The sequence below is a fragment of the Clupea harengus genome, chromosome 21, assembly GCF_900700415.2.
Source record: "Clupea harengus chromosome 21, Ch_v2.0.2, whole genome shotgun sequence".
Taxonomy (NCBI): Eukaryota; Metazoa; Chordata; class Actinopteri; order Clupeiformes; family Clupeidae; genus Clupea; species Clupea harengus.
In genome coordinates, this window is record NC_045172.1 from 9,727,450 (window position 1) to 9,747,582 (window position 20,133).

Sequence of the window (20,133 nt, forward strand, 5' to 3'; positions counted from 1 at the left end):
AGCTATAAAATCCTCCATCCTGGTTTGTATTGGTTATGACAAACAGAAACACTCACCCACTGTGTCTCTGACCTACAAACATCAGAAATACTATTCAGTGTCATCCATGCTACTGACAAAAGATATTACATGCAATACATCTTGAGATATTTAAGTATTGTTGGCACTTTATTGACAGCACTGTATTTCAACTCTGAGCGGGCTGAGGTGAGTGATAAGTAAGAATTTCCCTAAACCTTTATTAATGATTAACAAGCGGTGGGTAGTGTCACAGAGTTTTGCAGGAAATTGTTATTTAAAAAGGTACGTGTGGTTTAGCTAGAGCCCACACGGAAGAAGTTGGACCATGGGTTGTTCCTTGATGCTTGTGCTGTTGTCAGGTAAGGTACTTTAAAATAGTTTCCTGAAAGTAGAAAAGGCTGTCATATCATCAAGTATAGTGGTTAAGAGTGGAACATTACTTTGTAAACCTTTTGGATGAAGTAATGCAAATATACTGCATACATAGCATACATGTAGAATATAATTTAGAATTGCAGAAATGCAACCATGCTTCTATGTAATCAAGTATTTGAGCCTTATAAGTGAATGTCATGTTACAGATTACGTTCCGTGTTATTCGTGTAATTCATCAGTGTAGCATTTCTGTTTTTGCTTATTTTGTTTGCTTAAGTTGCTTTCATTTGGTTTCAAAGGCTGCTGAAAGTATGATGTGAGGTTTTTCATTTGTTTAAGCAAATCTGATTAATCATCTCAGCATGGGTGTTTGCCAAATGGATAACTATTAGCATTTAGTCTATGTTTGACATACGTGGTGTTTCTGAAAATGTACTAAAAGATTCATCAATAGCTGTGTCCTTTATTTATCCACCACATTATGTATATTATACATTATGATATACAAAAGTTATACTAAATTGTATTAAATACATTTTAAGCTTTAAATTAAGGATCATTAACCCTCATGAATCATTTCATTTTGCCACCATTGTACTTCATGAAAATGGCTATTGTTGTAAATCTGGAATTTTGGCCACATAATAAGCTCCCTAATTTGAATGTCATGCAAAGAGTAAAGTTATGGTCAAACTGAAGGTTATAGCTGTCATTGACTTTTCTCAATGACAAGACAGGCTCATACTATTTGTTATTTCCAAAACATTAATAAGCTAAAAATGTTATGTGGAGTTTTCTTATTTAATTGTCTTCTAATGTGCCTATATCTCTTTTACAGCACTATTCAATACAGCCCAAACTATCCCAACCACGAATCCAGACTACAGCACAACGATTCTCCTTTTTCCCTTTAATTATTCTAGCACTGTTAGCCTAGCCCCAGCTGATACTCACAGTCCACAGTCTACTGGGACTCAACCATCAGTAACAACCATCAACATCTCCTATCCTAACCCAACTTCTCCATCCAGCACTCCTGTTTCAGCTATCTTCATTTTTGCCACAACCCCTCCATCAAGGACGCTTACTATGAGTACAGCTCTCTCTACTCCTGCCACAACATCAAGTACTGCAGTTACTTCTGAAGCTACTGTCTCTTATACTACAACTCCTCCATCAACTACTCCCAATACCACTCTACTTCCCCCTACCAATACCCCAACCCCTCAATCAAGTACGCTTACTATGAGTACAGCTCTCTCTACTCCTGCCACAACATCAAGTACTGCAGTTACTTCTGAAGCTACTGTCTCTTATACTACAACTCCTCCATCAACTACTCCCAATACCACTCTACTTCCCCCTACCAATACCCCAACCCCTCAATCAAGTACGCTTACTATGACTACAGCTCTCTCTACTCCTGCCACAACATCAAGTACTGCAGTTACTACTGAAGCTACTGTCTCTTATACTACAACTCCTCCATCAACTACTCCCAATACCACTATATTTCCCTCTACCCTTGCCACAACCCCTCCATCAAGTACGCTTACTATGACTACAGCTCTCTCTACTCCGTCCACAACATCAAGTACTACTACTACAAATACTACAACTTCTACATCAACTACTCCCAATACCACTCTACTTCCCTCTTCCAATACCACAACCCCTCAAGTCCCACTAAAATGTTTCAAGGGTGGCATGGTTCAAGATGGAGTCTGCATCTGTCCAGATGAGTGGAGTGGTGACACCTGCTCTATTGGTGAGAATAATTTCCTCATCATTCCATTGCATAATGTGGGAGATACAGTACATTTCCCTCTTTGACTGTCTGATTTTGGATTTACAATGATGTCCAATATGTAATATTCAGTTGGGGTTTGAGATTATTATTGGCATGTTCGATGTCACTGTCATATAGTATTATACAGTTTGATTAATTTCACTAATGTACTGAATCTGCATAGTATGTACAGATTATTGCTATGTTCCTAAACTGTTGTCTTTCTTTTCATTATTTTAGCTAACTTCTGTAATAAGACTCAACTGGAAGATTTCGAGTTCCCACAAACTGTAGTTGGCTGGTTCGCTTACTCTTCACAGATGTGTTTACCTGGTACAACCAACTGTATGTAAACCTCTTGACAAGGATTGATAACATTTTGAGTTATTTAATGCCATTTGGGCAAATCAAACATATTGATGTGTCCCCTCCCCTCCTCTCCCTCCACTCCATATAGCTGGTATTTCCAGAGCCTCAGCCAGGTGCTCGTACAACAATGGAAACCCAAAATTTGACTCCATTGAAAAAATTGAATGTGAATTAACCCTTGAGAATATTCAAGCAAATGTGAGTAACTGAAGTAATGGTTAGTAGTTTGAAGATCTGCAACCTTTCTGTTTGTGTGTTGTCCTCCAAATCTATGTAGTTTATTTCTTTCCATGTCCTCCGATCAGGTCACGGTTTCACTTGGGGCAGTGGAAGCACAGCAGCTAGCAAGCAGTACACAGATCCTTACTTCCAGACCAGAGCAGCTGACGGCCTCAAACATCACTTCTGCAGCGCAGATAGTCAATACCATCCTGTCCAACAGCATCAACATTACAGAGGTAATGGTCATGTAGGTCATGTAACATGGTAGCTTGCACCATTTTTTGCAGAGAAGGGGTGTGGGTGCTTAAACCCCCAAATTGGCTTTTGTTGTAATTTTCACCAATTGTACCCTTTGTGCTGGTTCAATGATGGGATTACTGTTTGGCATACCCAGCAGACTGGCCTACACAGTCTTAACATCCTTTGCACGGCATAACCATATCCAGTTGCGTAGAATTGTGCCGTAACTGGCAATCATATGCCACAATTATTTAAAATGTCAGCAGAATAACACCGGCAGGCCTTGGTCAGGTGTATGCTTCTTTGATGTAACCAGTGCTCTATCACAAAAAAAATTCACCACAGTGTTCCTGTTTGAAGCACGTTTCAGTGTGACAGAGAAGGGCAGCATCCTTGCAAAGATGTACTTTACATCTTTGCATCTCTTTACAGGGGATAGCTGAAGCTGCTGTGACAACAATTAGTCAGCTACTGACTGCTGATCCTCAACAATTCCCTGAGCAAAGCAATGCCACCGTAAGGTAAGATATTAAGACCTAAGGTAGATCTGTGTGTGTGAGTGTGAGTGTGAGTGTGAGTGTGTGTGTGTGTGTGTGTGTGTGTGTGTGTGTGTGTGTGTGTGTGTGTGTGTGTGTGTGTGTGTGTGAGTGAGCGAGTTTGAGTGTGTGTACATCTGCACATGATGATATAGTATATAAATTGTGTGCCTGTGTGTGTGCATGTGGGTGTTAACCTCCATTTTCCCCAGACTAACAGGAACCTTGGAAAGGTTTTCAGTAAGTCAGAGTAATAATGCATCATTGGTGGTTCAGCCCAGACTGGTGGTTCAGTCTACTCAGGTGCGAAGTGACCAGACAGCAGGCATCCAATTCAGTGCACTCTCTGGTGAGTTATATATATATATATATATATATATATACATATATATATATGTATATTACAACCCTAGTCAGACCTTTCCTTTAGCCTTCCCACATGTCCATTGAAGGGATAATACAGAGACATTTTTTACATTATTTACTGAGGCAAACTGCTGTAACCTACATGCATCAGTGTTTTTTGAGGTTGGGAACATAGTTAAAGGCACAGTAATATGAAAGCGTGCTAGCTAGGCCTCAGGAATATATGCATTGCCTTCATTGTAAGGCCTTGAATGTACCAGCCCCAAATGTGTATAAGAGATGTAGGGAATTATTTTACACTATCTCAAATCCGTCTCAATTGCTGCTTTATACTCTGACTTTACAAATACCTTTGTTCAGCTGAAATTGTTAATGTATGTACAACATAACAGAACAAATATGTCCATGAATATGATGACTCCTAAAATGGTGTGGCCTTTCTCAGTATTGATCCTATTCTCCCCACCCTTCAACAATAGGCACATCAAATAACTTTACAACAAACAGAATCCAACTGAAAAGGAATGTCTCAGAAATTGAAGATACAAATATTCCGTCTGATGTCCAGATTTTCATCAGACTTCCCCCAGGTATGTACTGATGATTTTCATGTTGGGTGATAGTATCAGCATAGTCTGGTCAGTGTCTTCTGTACTGCAATTTCTCTCTCTCCTTCTCTGTCAGCTTCTTTGCCAGAGCGGAGTAAAAGCGTTAGGGTTGGTTTTGTACTCTATGAGAACGACCTCCTCTTCAGGTCAAAAGCCTTCCAGCCCTCACTTGGCACTAGGAGGATGGTGATCTCTGGAAGTCTAGGAAATGTCAAAGCCGAACAAGTGAACTTACGGTTCATGCCCATGGTAAGGAGAAGTTACCTCTTTGTGGTTTCTTAAAGAGTAACGATGAGGCTAAGTGTGATGAGGAGCTAAACCCACATCTTGAATGTGTACCTTATGTCACTGCTAAATCACAGCCTGCAAGACAGGGTGAGATCCAGTAAAGATAGAAGAACAAATATATTGTCAATTCTGATAGTGGTATGTGATCTGCCATTGTTTGGTAGAGAAAATGTACAGCTTCACAGTAAGAATCAAAAATCAAAAATCTCTGTTACAGCTACAGACACAATACTGTAGTAAACCACAATAACAAAAACTCTGATAGTTCCCAGTCCCGCACTGGGGGCCTGCGGAATTGGAAGTTTTCCTATCTAGCTTGAACCTTCGGGGAAACATGAGTGAGTGCATCTGTGTTTGTTTACATTTGTGGACTAAGATGGTCAAATGCATGGTTTGTTTACCCTAGAATGTGTCTGACAAAGTCCTGCATGACTTTGCCTGTGTGTTCTGGGACTACAGCCTGAATGACTGGAGCACCAAGGGCTGCTCCAAAGTGAGCCTCCCAACTGGGAGTCTCCAGTGTCGCTGTAACCACACTACTAACTTCGCTGTGCTGATGGTTAGTACTGCAATTGAGTTCAGTTTGATCGCTTACTTCACTCTAAACCTTTGAAAAACATTCAGAACTTCCTCTGGGTTTGTGTATAAAAGTTGTTTAATTTTTCATTTAATTGGCACATTTCAAGTGCAAGATTATATATTGTGTCCACACATATATCTTAAGATATGTCTTATTCATCTGTGTGCTACTGTGAGTTACAAGAGAACTTACACATATCTGTATTTTTCAGTCTTTTAGGGCAGATTCGAGGTATGCTGAGGCACTGAGTTTGATCAGCATTGTGGGGTGCTCTTTATCTATCGTGGGACTGCTATTAACTACAATATTCCAAATTATCACCAGGTAGGTGCTTACAGAAGCTTGCTATTAAGACTTTTGTTATTAGATTTCAACCAATAGTTGCATATGTTTCTGGATGTGGATGTGGATCAAGTCCTGTCTATCAGTAGAGATCTTGGAAATTTGTATGCTATTTAAAGCAGCCATAGTGTATTAAACAGAAAACATTGCTCCAAGCCTTTTGTGTGCACAACACACCCATAAACATTTACAAATGATTCCAAACCCCTGAACATTTTCATTCTCCCTCATCCAATTCAATATGGTGATATTGAGAAGGTAGTGCCATCTACTGGAAAAGAGTTGAAATGGAATCAATGGATTTCATTTTGATTACTTGGAAAAGAAACTATTTTGGTGTTCAGAAGTCATAACAACAGCTTAGAACATAATCTGCTGCTATATATACTGATTTGATCATTTTACTTTGTCTTTCTAGTTTCATTGTCTAAATGGAGAAACAATGTTTTTTGTTCTTCACAGAAAGTCCAGAAAAAGTGCTCCCACAGTCCTCCTGGTCAGCATCTGTGTGTGTATGACCATCTTTTACTTCCTCTTCCTGTTTGGAATGAATAACCCCAACGCCAGTTTAGACCGGGACATCAGAGCGTCAGAGGAAAACACCATCCCGTCCTCTGACCTCCACCAGGAGCCTGACAAAGGGCCCTGCACTGCACTCACTGCCCTGATGCAGTACTTCCTGTTAGCCACCTTCACCTGGAACACACTCTACGCTGGGCATATATTCTTACTCATCAGAAAAACCCTCTCAGGTCCACCTAGAGGATTCCTGGCGGTGTCCATAGCTATAGGCTGGGGTTAGTAACAGCGTAAATTACATAAAATGGAAATTACACAGACTGTCATAATTGCACATCTAACACAGAAACAGGAGCAACAAAGACAGCAGTAGTCTTGTAGGGGGTGTATCAGACACACTTGTGCTTTAATTGGTGGGTTGGTATTTGAAAGGTGAAAATTCACCCTAGTTACCTCAGGACTCCGGAGCTGCATATAAGTATATTTATTAGACAAACAACAATTGCAATCGGCTCACTCCCAGCACAAGGCTGAAAGTGAAGCAATGATAAACACATCGCACAAGGTTTATATAGACAGAAGTTTAGCGTTCAGCACGGATAACCACGTGGTGAATTTCTGATGTCCGAGGCTCCCTGTCTTGCAAGGATGGCAGTTTTGCACAAGGTCGAAAGAAGCACAGTTCGACCCTTCTTATCACTTCTGGTCTAAAGATGCTCTTGTACATATGCAGACTAAGTGGCACCTAATATTCTAAGTTACACACACGCAGAAACACAGAAAAGCCATGTTCCTGCTTACATAAGTACATGATTCATATAAGGAATATATTAATACAAGACACTTGATTATTATATTCTTAAGTCATTAACAGTGTTTGGAAATGTTCTCCATCAGTATTTGTGACCGTGGTACAGAGATGCTGAGTTGAGAGTAGGGCACCACAAGTAGACATTTCCCACAACAAAGGTTATGTGCTTGGGTATATGGAGGGAGGAGTTCAAAGAAGAACTTATGTTGTTAATGCAACGGACCTACTACATAAAACAGAGAACACTATGCCAAGCCATTTATGTGCATTAAATAACTCCTTACTCACTGGACCTGGGAGTTTCTTGTAGCACGTCCAGGTCTATCTGTATAATATGATATAGAATGCCACAGGTGTCATCTTCTTCTCTCCTTCACAGGATTCCCTGCTGTTGTGATTGCAATCACACTGGGAGTGTCTTACAGAGTGGATGATCCTTTGGGCTATCGACGAGAAGAGTTGTGAGTAGTAACAGCCAATGCAGTCATAAATTAAGATGTTAAAAGAAATAATCGAAACTGATTGAAGCTAATCAATTATGTTATTTTGGTTAACTGAGCTTGTCAGCCATAATGTACAGATGTACTTATGTTTTAGCTGTTGGCTTGCGGCTCTGAACCGAGATGAGGAGTTTGACTTCGGAAAGCCACTTTTTTGGGGCTTTTTGCTTCCAGTAGCTATTATGCTGCTTTTTAATACTGCAGTGTTAATATACTTTGGAATTTCTACATGCAAGAAGGATCCCCTGTTAAGCAGGTAACTTGTTTACATTTCGTACAAATCTTCAGGTGTGTTTATGGAATAATAACTACATTCTTACAAGTCAGTTTTAATGATGTGTCTATAATAAACTAATTAACAAACCAGGCTATCTGTTCATGGGATAGACAAAAAAACTTTGTACAGATGTACCACAGAACTAATTTATTTACCAAGACTAATGATTTCCAGCCCTCATGCATACTCCCACCACAACCACAGTGTTTTCACAACACATATAAGTTGAAAGAGAGTTTATAGAAGTACAAACAATTGCATGTCTGGCTGACACTTAAATGCACATGCACACAGACACACAGACACACACACACACACAGACACACACACACACACAGACACACGCACACGCACAGACACACATACACGTGCACACACACACAAACACACACAGACACACACACACACACACGTCACATGGATCCTGACACAATGAGATGTACGTTACCATATGCCCTGTGTGGCCTAATTCCAGTTAGAGTGAAGCATAATCTGCCAGTGCAGCATTTATCTTCAGTAGGTTCTCTTATTTGTTCTTTGCAGCACAAGCAGCACCTCACTGAAGAAGTTGTTCATGAGCAGCTTCTCTCTGGGGGCTCTCCTTGGCCTTACTTGGGTTCTGGGCTACCTGGTAATCTCTACCAGTGACCCCACACTGAGCAACATCTTCAGCATATTATTCTGTGTGTGTAACACCACCCAGGTCAGTAAAGATAGATGTATACACAAATAAACTCTAACCAATTTCTTCATACCCCAAACAGACACTTGATTGAAACTATGATGTATTTTCAGACAGTTTTTAAAGGCAATATGTGGGTAACTGTAATCTGTCTTGCTCTATCACACTCTTTATCTGTCTATCTGTCGGTCTGTCTGTCCATACGCTGTGCCTACGCAGGGCTTACAGATCTTCATTTTGTTTACGGTGAGGACAGCCTACTTCAGGAAGATGTTCCTGTCCATCACACATTCAGTATCAGCTCCTGAGATCGGTCTCCAAAGACAGAAGTACGTCCTGCAGGACCTCAAGAAAGGCTCACATGATTTGTCAAAAAGTGCAGACGCAGAACTGTCTGCCGGAACTTTCTCACTGACCATTTCATACATTTAGTATTTATGATTCATTCTGATCTCTTATTCATTAATTTCTCAAACTGATGTGATGAAGTGCCATCTCATTGGATGTAATTTTCAGCCACACTGCAGGGGGCGCTGTTTCTGCTCACCAACTACTCTCTGGTGGTTGACATGAATTGTCTGCTGCATCACCAAGCTTTAGACGCTAAATTATTAAAAACAGAGAGAGGAAGTAAAAAACAAAAGCAAAGTGAATTATGAACATGTTTGGCAACCAATTACGTAGTAACAGTAAGCACACCTGGCAGATCCTTTCTTCAGCCGGCTTTTCAGGCAGTCATGTCAACACATGGTTTCCTTTAGGTTCAGCACTAATAGTGATGGTAATCTTTCTATGCCTTTGGGTGGGTTTTCTTACTGTTTGTGGTTATGGTGAGTGCCATTTTTTGGTCAAAAGATGTGGCTGACAGTGGTGTTTATGGCCTATTGTGTGTATTCATGCTACCTGTGTGTCCTTACTGTGTGTGGCAGAGGTTCCTCTATGATGTGGCAGTGTTCATGGCAGTGTATGCCTGGGCTGTATTGCTGTGCATAGTTGTTGCCTGTGTAAAAGTTTGTTACAGAAGGCCCCCCTGGGAAGTGCAGGGTAATTTGAACACTGATAATCTCCCTAATCCTCTCTTCACACTGCTACCGTCTGGTCACAGATACAGCAATTTAAGATGGAAAAGTTTTGTCCCCTCTGCCAGTATCGCACTCGCTAGCACTAATGTTATGACCCAGAATCACAGGGAGAGGTAGGGAATTAATATATGTTTATATGTTTGTGACGTGGATGTCTTATGTGTCAGACTATGTGTTGGTCTGTCTCCTATAAGCAGCTACTACTTTGGAAAAGTTCTAAGAATGCAGAAGAAATGGATAATGCTTTTGAGATTTGTATTTTTGTGTCCATATCCATCACCATGAACATTAAAACAGAACAGTACAGAACAGAACGCTTTAAGTATCAGAATGCATAATAAAGCACTGATGACATGTTTGCCTTAGGTCAAATGCTGCGTATTGTTTGTAAATGTGTTTATAATGTTTTATAGATACCAGGTTTAAGTTAAGTTAAATGTTGCTATATTAAAGGTTCCCAAGAGCTAAGCGGCACACTGGGGTTTTGTGATGCTTTGATGAGGGGAAACATGAATTTAAATGATTTTAGCGTAAGACTGCACATAACAAAATGTACAAAAGTGTAGGGGTCTGAATACTTTCTGACTGTACTGTATTGTGATGGAATGGGCTACTTACAAAACAAAGCATCAGAGGCCTCATAGATTCTTTTGTGGTTCAGACAAGTACTGTATTTGCCATGGATTTTATGAAATACAATAAAAATGTCAGAACCCAAGAATCACATCTCTTCTTCCATCATTCAGGGGATTGGCTGCAGAGTCTCATAAAACGAGTATAATGAGCTCAGTGATGACATTATGCGATTGATGAGCTATGAACACTTTGTCCACATACATGTTGGAAGTGTCTCGTGCAAGTCAGCTCCACCACAATAAAGATTAGTCTTACTGGGTGCCAAGAGGAGGATGAGTCGATGAGGTTTTTTTTCTCTTGTAAATTATTGGCAGAGCATTACAGCCCGTGTTTAAATGTATTTATTCAGTTCAAAGTATGAAATTGTCTCTGTTATTTCAGACAAGTTAGCTTATACGTTACTAGGTCCATAACAAATTTACCTTTGTACCTCTAGCATAAAATTGTAAAATCAAAAGAGATCAACAGGCGAGAATTGACCTATGGCTAAGCCCCGCCCCCCTTAGTTACTGTTGCTAACTCGGACAAGTGTCCTGAATCATTTCTCTGTCAAGTTAAATCCTGCCTGTTAAGTTCATGGGACATACATGACAAATAGGGCTTCTCTTGTTCCACTGGATATGTTTAAAACTAAAACTGAATCAAACTGTCTTAAATATCACACCACACACGTTTCTCTCAACTCAACAACATGGCAAGTAACTACAGCCTGAATGACTAGAGCACCAAGGGCTGCTCCAAAGCCAACCTCTCAACTGGTAGTCTCCAGTGTCACTGCAACCACACTACTAACTTCGCTGTGCTGATGGTTAGTACTCTAGTGACATTCCCAGCAGCATGGGGGGACTTGTTCTAAACATACTGTAAGTGGATACATGTTTGACATATTCAGGTAGGCCTACAGCTTGAGGTATAACTTGCAATGACGTAGCATTAAAAGAGCTCCAGGAAACACAATCCAAGGCTAAGGACTCCTTAAGACTCCAAAAAAACACCAAATATCATAGTCCACAAGCTGAAGTTGTCCTACTCCTTGAGGTACATAAAGAATGTCTGTAAGATTATTTGAATATGTTATAATTTTGGTCTCTGATGCATAGGATTCCCTGCAGTTGTGGTTGCAATCACATTGGGAGTGACCTACAGGGTGGATAAACCTCTGGGCTATCGACGGGAAGAGTTGTGAGTACTGAATTTTGAGTCTTCTTACAATGCTACCGTTGCTGTGCTCCACACATGAATGAAGAGAGCTGATTTCACACATTAATGCAAAGGTTAAAGAATGGTATTAATTAGCTAATTGGATTTTTTTTCTTGAAACTAGAAAGTTGCAAACTGTCCTGAAATGAAAACTACAATGGTAGGCCAATAATGCCATGCAAGAATGATATGTTGCAATTTAACAGGCTAAAAAAAAACTCCCATCTGTAAACCCTAATCATCTTTCACATTGTCAAGGTGTCATGGCAGTGCTGACTGCTCCTGCCATGCCCCCTCCTGACTCTGGTACTATTACTCTCTGGTAATAGTAGTCATGTCATGTTTGGTTTCTCTGTTTCAGCTGCTGACTTGCTTCTCAAGGCCAAAATGGGGATTTTGACTGCCCAAAGTCAATGTTTGAGGCTGGCTTTTTGCTCCCAGTGGCCATAATGCTTATTTTTAACGTTGCAGTTTTAGCATACTTTGGACATGCTACATGCAAGACTGACCCCATGTTAAACAGGTATATTCTGTACATTTCTCCATACATTTAAAACGTTGTGTATACTTTTACAATATGTCAACAAGTCCACCACTATCTATAAAACCAGGTTTACAACTCTGTGTTCAGAAGATGACACTTTTTAGATGGAATGTGTTACAAATGCCAGAAAAACCTCAACAACCCAAAGCAGCTGTTTAATTGCCTCAGTGACTTTGTTTCCAGTGTGGTTTCTGTGTTATCACCTGCAGTACAAGTCAAAACAGCATTTCCCTCCACCCACTGAACCCAGCTAAGTGGTGATGGGTAGAACAATGGTTAACAATTAATGTGAATTCATTAATCCATTATAGCCTTCCTGGACTGACACAAACATTGTGCAGTGACAAAGACAAACTATAGTTTTGTGGACTTGCATTGGTGTAAAACTACTGTAAAACAAATGTCAAATTCCACAGAAACGTTTACAGAGATCCTTCCATTTATTAAAATCATCCTTAAATTTAAGTAACCTATTTAATACTTGGTATTCTTGCCATAGTCTAAGTGTTTCCATCCTATTTGATTTCTACAGCACAAACAAGGCCACGTTAAAGAAGAAGTTCATGGCAAGCTTCTCTTCTCGGTCTCACCTGGATTTTGGGCTACCTGGTGCTCGCTACCAGAGATAGTACACTGAACTCAGGGGCGGCGCCAGGGGGGGGCTAGGGGGTGCTATAGCTCCCCCTGGATTAGCCATAGCACCCCCAAGAAAATAATGGTTTATTTATTATTGTTACTTAATTCAATTCTGCGTTATTAATTAAATGTATTGTGTGATAATAATATTTCAATCACAAAAGAAAATAATAACGTAGCACGACAGAGACACGTTGCATGCGTGAACGTTGACGTTTCCCGACGATTGAAGGAGAAAGATAGCTAGTGCACTGTCAAAGTCAAAGTGAAGCGGTAGTATCAACAAATTCACAATAATGGATCGGTTTTTGATACCCAAAATGCCACGAGTAGAAGAATCATGTGACGTTGAAGAAGAAGAAGAAATTAAAGGGGTATCTGAATCTGTTTTAGAAGAAGATGAACGTCGTGGTCAAAGAGATCAACTCTACACCTCTCTACTGAGGATGCTAGCCATGCTACACCTGGTCTGCTGGCTTGCCCGGATTTAGCTTGTCCAGCATAGTTTGGTTTGCATTTTTGCCTGTTCTTTAAGAGTTGTATTGTACAATGATACAATGATCTAGATCTGATTATTGTGGTTTTGAGTGCCTACTGTTTTGTTTCATTCACTTTTAAAAGGGGCCTGCATCTTTATACCGTTTAAGATTTAAGGTGGAATGGTCTGGTTAGATGCGTATCATTAATGAATGCGGTCTCTTTTGGGGATTTTTCTGGATCCGCCTTTAAAAAATCAGAAATTCTAGCCTAGGACGAGCAGTCTGTCTGTGCTAGCCAGGTATACATAAGCTTCTATGTTTTTATTGATTGTGACCTAAAATAATATATACTTTTTGAAAGCATTTCTGACTCTTTGACTGTTTTAGTTCATTCTATCTGCCATTCTAATTTGCCCTCTTTAGTTTAGAATGTATTGAACTATTTATGTTTAGTTTAATTTGTCAGACATGGTAGTGGTGACCTGGTGGTCATCTGGCGCCAACTTTAACCCCCACTGAAGTAAGTGAAGTATTTGGGATTGCGGAATCTATAACATGCTGCATGCATTTTGTCAGTGACCGTCGCAGAGGAACACGGCTATGTGCGCGTCCGTCGGAAGCAGCCTAATGATAATAATAATACGATCGATTTGTATGGCGCTTTTCATGGACCACAAAGACGCTTTAGAGAGCAAACATGTAAACAGATATGACGATATGGTGGGGAGGTGTTGTAGTAGAGAACCACGTGACACATATGCTATCACCCTAATTTCATAGCACCCTCGGTAAAACGCCGAGCACCCCCATAGCACCTGCAGAAAAAAATCTCTGGCGCCGCCACTGACTGAACTTCATCTTCAACATTGCATTTTGTGTGTGTAACACCACTGAGGTCAGCACAACATCACATCAAATCATATATCAAAGCTCCATCACATGTTGTTAGAGTCATAGGAAGATATATTGAAGATAAGATAAGAAGATAAGCTGGAAATGTAATCCTTCTCTCCTCTCAAATATGTCCATTGGAAAATGTTCCCAAAACAGCATTGGTTCAGTTACTGTTGAAGTGACAAATGACAAAAAGTCCATTTAACAAACTACAATGTTCTTTTTTTTTTTTTTACAGTTAGGCACAAATGTAAACGTTGGCTGTACTTTGGCCAATTAATCTACAGAAAAAATAAAGGCAAGTGGCCATCAGTAAATGGGCAAATAGATATGGGGCTTGGGCCTGGGTCATCTGTATCCTTTGACCCCCCCTGATGGTGGGCCTGTAAACAAATGTATGGCTTTTAGAATGTGTGCTGTTCTGAGTAAACCAGAGGATATGTGATAGTCTCTCATACCAGGGCCCTGTGCCCAGAGCTGTCCAACATACCTGTGTTTTGTATAATACTGCTTTTAATTGCAAATACAGTCCCCAGACCATAGTAATTTTGCCGTGAAAATCAAGGGATTAAACAGATGCTAAAAAAGAGTTGTTACATAATGCCCATAAGCCAATAATGAATTGTGTTTTGGAATAATTTGAAAATTGCTAACATTTCATGTGAATCATTTTTTTTTTTCATCAGCACTGTTTTCATCCACAAATAATATCCTTGTGCCATTTATACACATTAAACTTTTGTGATCTGAGACTCATTTGGTCATCGGTTTTCATTTGAAGCTTAACACATGATCAAAGGTGGCACATTAACCTCGTCAAAGGTGGCACATTAACCTGAACCTGGGGGGGCGGGTGTCGGTGTAGGTCGAGGGTTTCTGCATCCCACAGCAAAGATAGTCTAATTTAGCAGGAAATTGATATTTAAAAAGGTACGTATGGTTTAGCTAGAGCCCACACGGAAGAAGCTTGACAATGCAGCGTTGTGCCTTGATACTTGTGCTGTTGTCAGGTAAGGTACTTTAAAATAGTTTCCTGAAAGTAGAAAAATCTGTCATATCATTAAATATAGTGGAACATTACTTTGTAAACATTTTGGTTGGAGTAATGTAAGTATACTGCATACATAGCATACATGTAGAAAATAATTTAGAATTGTCATGTCATCCATTCATATCGATGTGAATCAATCAATACTAATACAACTTTAACTGTGATGTGTTTTTGTTTCATTTTGCAAATTATTTACTGTATAATCCACGAAGTATGCTTAGTATTACGCCACACTCAATTAAAGAAAATTGGTCATGATAAATAAAATCGTCGAACTAGCTGTTCGGTAAAATGGTGCATCGGAAAAGATGCAAATTTGCCAACTTCACTTTGGAAAATCAGCTGTCACTTGGCTATTAACAGACCAATACTTTTCAAACACGGTGATAGTGCCCACAACTATTGTGTCCTTCATTCTAGACTAGCATTTCTGTATTTGCTTATTTAGTTTGCTTCAGTTGCTTTCATTTGGTTTCAAAGGCTGCTGAACGTATGATGTCAGGTTTTTCCTTTGTTTAAGCAAATCCGCTTAATTATCTCAGCATGGGCATTTGCCAAATGGATAACTATTAGCATTTAGCCTATGTTTGAAATACGTGGTGTTTTTGAAAATGTACTATAAGATTTATCAATAGTTGTGACCTTTATTTGTCCACCACAATGTTTTGTACATTATGATATGCAAAAGTTATACTAAATTGTATTAAATACATTTTAAGCTTTAAATTAAGAATCATTTATCCTCATGAATCATTTCATTTGGCCACCATTGTGTTTCAAGAAAATAGCTATCGCTGTAAAGCTGTTGAGCTTCTTGTTCTTAAACCACATAGGCCCCTTGACTTTTGGCCACATAATACACTCCCTAATTTGAATGTCATGCAAAGAGTAAAGTTCAGGTCAAACTGAAGGTTATAGCTGTCATTGACTTTTCTCAATGACAAGACAGGCTCATACTTTTTGTTATTTCCATAACATGAATACGCTTAAAATGTAATGTGGAGTTTTCTTCTGTCTTCTAATGTGCCTGTATCTCTTTTACAGCACTATTCAATACAGCCCAAACTATCCCAACCACGAATCCAGACTACAGCACAACAATTATTCTTTTTCCCTTTAAAAATTCTAGCACTGTAAGCCTAACCCCAGCTGATACTACACTCTCCGGTGTGACACCTGCTGTAACTCACAGTTCACAGTCTACTGGGACTCAATCAAGGATGCTTACTATGACTACTATGACTACAGCTCTCTTAAATAGATGCTAAAAAAGAGTTGTTACATAATGCCCATAAGCCAATAATGAATTGTGTTTTGGAATAATTTGAAAATTGCTAACATTTCATGTGAATCATTTTTTTTTTTTTCATCAGCACTGTTTTCATCCACAAATAATATCCTTGTGCCATTTATACACATTACACTTTTGTGATCTGAGACTCATTTGGTTTCATTTGGTCATCGGTTTTCATTTGAAGCTTAACACATGATCAAAGGTGGCACATTAACCTCGTCAAAGGTGGAACATTAACCTGAACCTGGGGGGGCGGGTGTCGGTGTAGGTCGAGGGTTTCTGCATCCCACAGCAAAGATAGTCTAATTTAGCAGGAAATTGATATTTAAAAAGGTACGTATGGTTTAGCTAGAGCCCACACGGAAGAAGCTTGACAATGCAGCGTTGTGCCTTGATACTTGTGCTGTTGTCAGGTAAGGTACTTTAAAATAGTTTCCTGAAAGTAGAAAAATCTGTCATATCATCAAATATAGTGGAACATTACTTTGTAAACATTTTGGTTGGAGTAATGTAAGTATACTGCATACATAGCATACATGTAGAAAATAATTTAGAATTGTCATGTCATCCATTCATATCGATGTGAATCAATCAATACTAATACAACTTTAACTGTGATGTGTTTTTGTTTCATTTTGCAAATTATTTACTGTATAATCCACGAAGTATGCTTAGTATTACGCCACACTCAATTAAAGAAAATTGGTCATGATAAATAAAATCGTCGAACTAGCTGTTCGGTAAAATGGTGCATCGGAAAAGATGCAAATTTGCCAACTTCACTTTGGAAAATCAGCTGTCACTTGGCTATTAACAGACCAATACTTTTCAAACACGGTGATAGTGCCCACAACTATTGTGTCCTTCATTCTAGACTAGCATTTCTGTATTTGCTTATTTAGTTTGCTTCAGTTGCTTTCATTTGGTTTCAAAGGCTGCTGAACGTATGATGTCAGGTTTTTCCTTTGTTTAAGCAAATCCGCTTAATTATCTCAGCATGGGCATTTGCCAAATGGATAACTATTAGCATTTAGCCTATGTTTGAAATACGTGGTGTTTTTGAAAATGTACTATAAGATTTATCAATAGTTGTGACCTTCATTTGTCCACCACAATGTTTTGTACATTATGATATGCAAAAGTTATACTAAATTGTATTAAATACATTTTAAGCTTTAAATTAAGAATCATTTATCCTCATGAATCATTTCATTTGGCCACCATTGTGTTTCAAGAAAATAGCTATCGCTGTAAAGCTGTTGAGCTTCTTGTTCTTAAACCACATAGGCCCCTTGACTTTTGGCCACATAATAAACTCCCTACTTTGAATGTCATGCAAAGAGTAAAGTTCAGGTCAAACTGAAGGATATAGCTGTCATTGACTTTTCTCAATGACAAGACAGGCTCATACTTTTTGTTATTTCCATAACATGAATACGCTTAAAATGTAATGTGGAGTTTTCTTCTGTCTTCTAATGTGCCTGTATCTCTTTTACAGCACTATTCAATACAGCCCAAACTATCCCAACCACGAATCCAGACTACAGCACAACAATTATTCTTTTTCCCTTTAAAAATTCTAGCACTGTAAGCCTAACCCCAGCTGATACTACACTCTCCGGTGTGACACCTGCTGTAACCCACAGTTCACAGTCTACTGGGACTCAATCAAGGATGCTTACTATGACTACTATGACTACAGCTCTCTTAAATAGATGCTAAAAAAGAGTTGTTACATAATGCCCATAAGCCAATAATGAATTGTGTTTTGGAATAATTTGAAAATTGCTAACATTTCATGTGAATCATTTTTTTTTTTCATCAGCACTGTTTTCATCCACAAATAATATCCTTGTGCCATTTATACACATTAAACTTTTGTGATCTGAGACTCATTTGGTTTCATTTGGTCATCGGTTTTCATTTGAAGCTTAACACATGATCAAAGGTGGCACATCAACCTCGTCAAAGGTGGCACATTAACCTGAACCTGGGGGGGCGGGTGTCGGTGTAGGTCGAGGGTTTCTGCATCCCACAGCAAAGATAGTCTAATTTAGCAGGAAATTGATATTTAAAAAGGTACGTATGGTTTAGCTAGAGCCCACACGGAAGAAGCTTGACAATGCAGCGTTGTGCCTTGATACTTGTGCTGTTGTCAGGTAAGGTACTTTAAAATAGTTTCCTGAAAGTAGAAAAATCTGTCATATCATCAAATATAGTGGAACATTACTTTGTAAACATTTTGGTTGGAGTAATGTAAGTATACTGCATACATAGCATACATGTAGAAAATAATTTAGAATTGTCATGTCATCCATTCATATCGATGTGAATCAATCAATACTAATACAACTTTAACTGTGATGTGTTTTTGTTTCATTTTGCAAATTATTTACTGTATAATCCACGAAGTATGCTTAGTATTACGCCACACTCAATTAAAGAAAATTGGTCATGATAAATAAAATCGTCGAACTAGCTGTTCGGTAAAATGGTGCATCGGAAAAGATGCAAAATTGCCAACTTCACTTTGGAAAATCAGCTGTCACTTGGCTATTAACAGACCAATACTTTTCAAACACGGTGATAGTGCCCACAACTATTGTGTCCTTCATTCTAGACTAGCATTTCTGTATTTGCTTATTTAGTTTGCTTCAGTTGCTTTCATTTGGTTTCAAAGGCTGCTGAACGTATGATGTCAGGTTTTTCCTTTGTTTAAGCAAATCCGCTTAATTATCTCAGCATGGGCATTTGCCAAATGGATAACTATTAGCATTTAGCCTATGTTTGAAATACGTGGTGTTTTTGAAAATGTACTATAAGATTTATCAATAGTTGTGACCTTTATTTGTCCACCACAATGTTTTGTACATTATGATATGCAAAAGTTATACTAAATTGTATTAAATACATTTTAAGCTTTAAATTAAGAATCATTTATCCTCATGAATCATTTCATTTGGCCACCATTGTGTTTCAAGAAAATAGCTATCGCTGTAAAGCTGTTGAGCTTCTTGTTCTTAAACCACATAGGCCCCTTGACTTTTGGCCACATAATAAACTCCCTAATTTGAATGTCATGCAAAGAGTAAAGTTCAGGTCAAACTGAAGGTTATAGCTGTCATTGACTTTTCTCAATGACAAGACAGGCTCATACTTTTTGTTATTTCCATAACATGAATACGCTTAAAATGTAATGTGGAGTTTTCTTCTGTCTTCTAATGTGCCTGTATCTCTTTTACAGCACTATTCAATACAGCCCAAACTATCCCAACCACGAATCCAGACTACAGCACAACAATTATTCTTTTTCCCTTTAAAAATGCTAGCACTGTAAGCCTAACCCCAGCTGATACTACACTCTCCGGTGTGACACCTGCTGTAACTCACAGTTCACAGTCTACTGGGACTCAATATACTACTTTTACTACAAATCCTCCATTAACTACTCCCTATACCACTTTACTTCCCCCTACCAATACCACAACCCCTCAAGTCCCACTAAAATGTTTCAACGGTGGCATGGTTCAAGATGGAGTCTGCATCTGTCCAGATGAGTGGAGTGGTGACACCTGCTCTATTGGTGAGAATCATTTCCTCATCATTCCATTGCATAATGTGGGAGATACAGTACATTTCCCTCTTTGACTGGCTGATTTTGGATTTACAATTATGTCCAATATGTAATGTTCAGTTGGGGTTTGAGATTATTATCTACATGTTCGATGTCACTGGTCATGCACAAGTATTATACAGTTTGATTGATTTCACTAATGTACTGAATCTGCATAG

The 20,133-nt window shown here is 39.0% G+C and overlaps 1 protein-coding gene across 2 annotated transcripts; it reads left to right on the top strand.

Moving 5' to 3' along the window:
- Positions 1–96: 96 nt before the first annotated feature.
- LOC105908737 (adhesion G-protein coupled receptor G7) lies at positions 97–10,328 on the top strand. Of its 2 annotated transcripts, none has more exons than XM_031558863.1 (16): positions 97–380; positions 1,235–2,164; positions 2,426–2,530; positions 2,643–2,752; positions 2,860–3,012; positions 3,449–3,537; positions 3,765–3,901; positions 4,398–4,508; positions 4,603–4,775; positions 5,221–5,373; positions 5,606–5,718; positions 6,199–6,533; positions 7,446–7,527; positions 7,664–7,822; positions 8,387–8,546; positions 8,782–10,328. In XM_031558863.1, the coding sequence occupies exons 1-16, from the start codon at positions 347–349 to the stop codon at positions 8,938–8,940; spliced, it is 3,003 nt and encodes a 1,000-aa protein (XP_031414723.1). In that variant the 5' UTR covers positions 97–346; the 3' UTR covers positions 8,941–10,328. The 2 variants fall into 2 exon arrangements, with proteins under 2 accessions (XP_031414723.1, XP_031414722.1); XM_031558862.2 differs by having other exon boundaries at positions 102–380; positions 8,745–10,328.
- The last annotated feature ends 9,805 nt before the right edge of the window (positions 10,329–20,133 follow it).

Excerpts from the sequence above, each read along its gene's own strand:
- LOC105908737 (XM_031558862.2), top strand. The coding sequence starts at position 347 with ATGGGTTGTTCCTTGATGCTTGTGCTGTTGTCAG. Across the intron at positions 2,531-2,642 it reads TTTACCTGGTACAACCAACT|CTGGTATTTCCAGAGCCTCA; the intron begins GTATGTAAACCT and ends CACTCCATATAG. Across the intron at positions 4,509-4,602 it reads TTTCATCAGACTTCCCCCAG|CTTCTTTGCCAGAGCGGAGT; the intron begins GTATGTACTGAT and ends CTTCTCTGTCAG.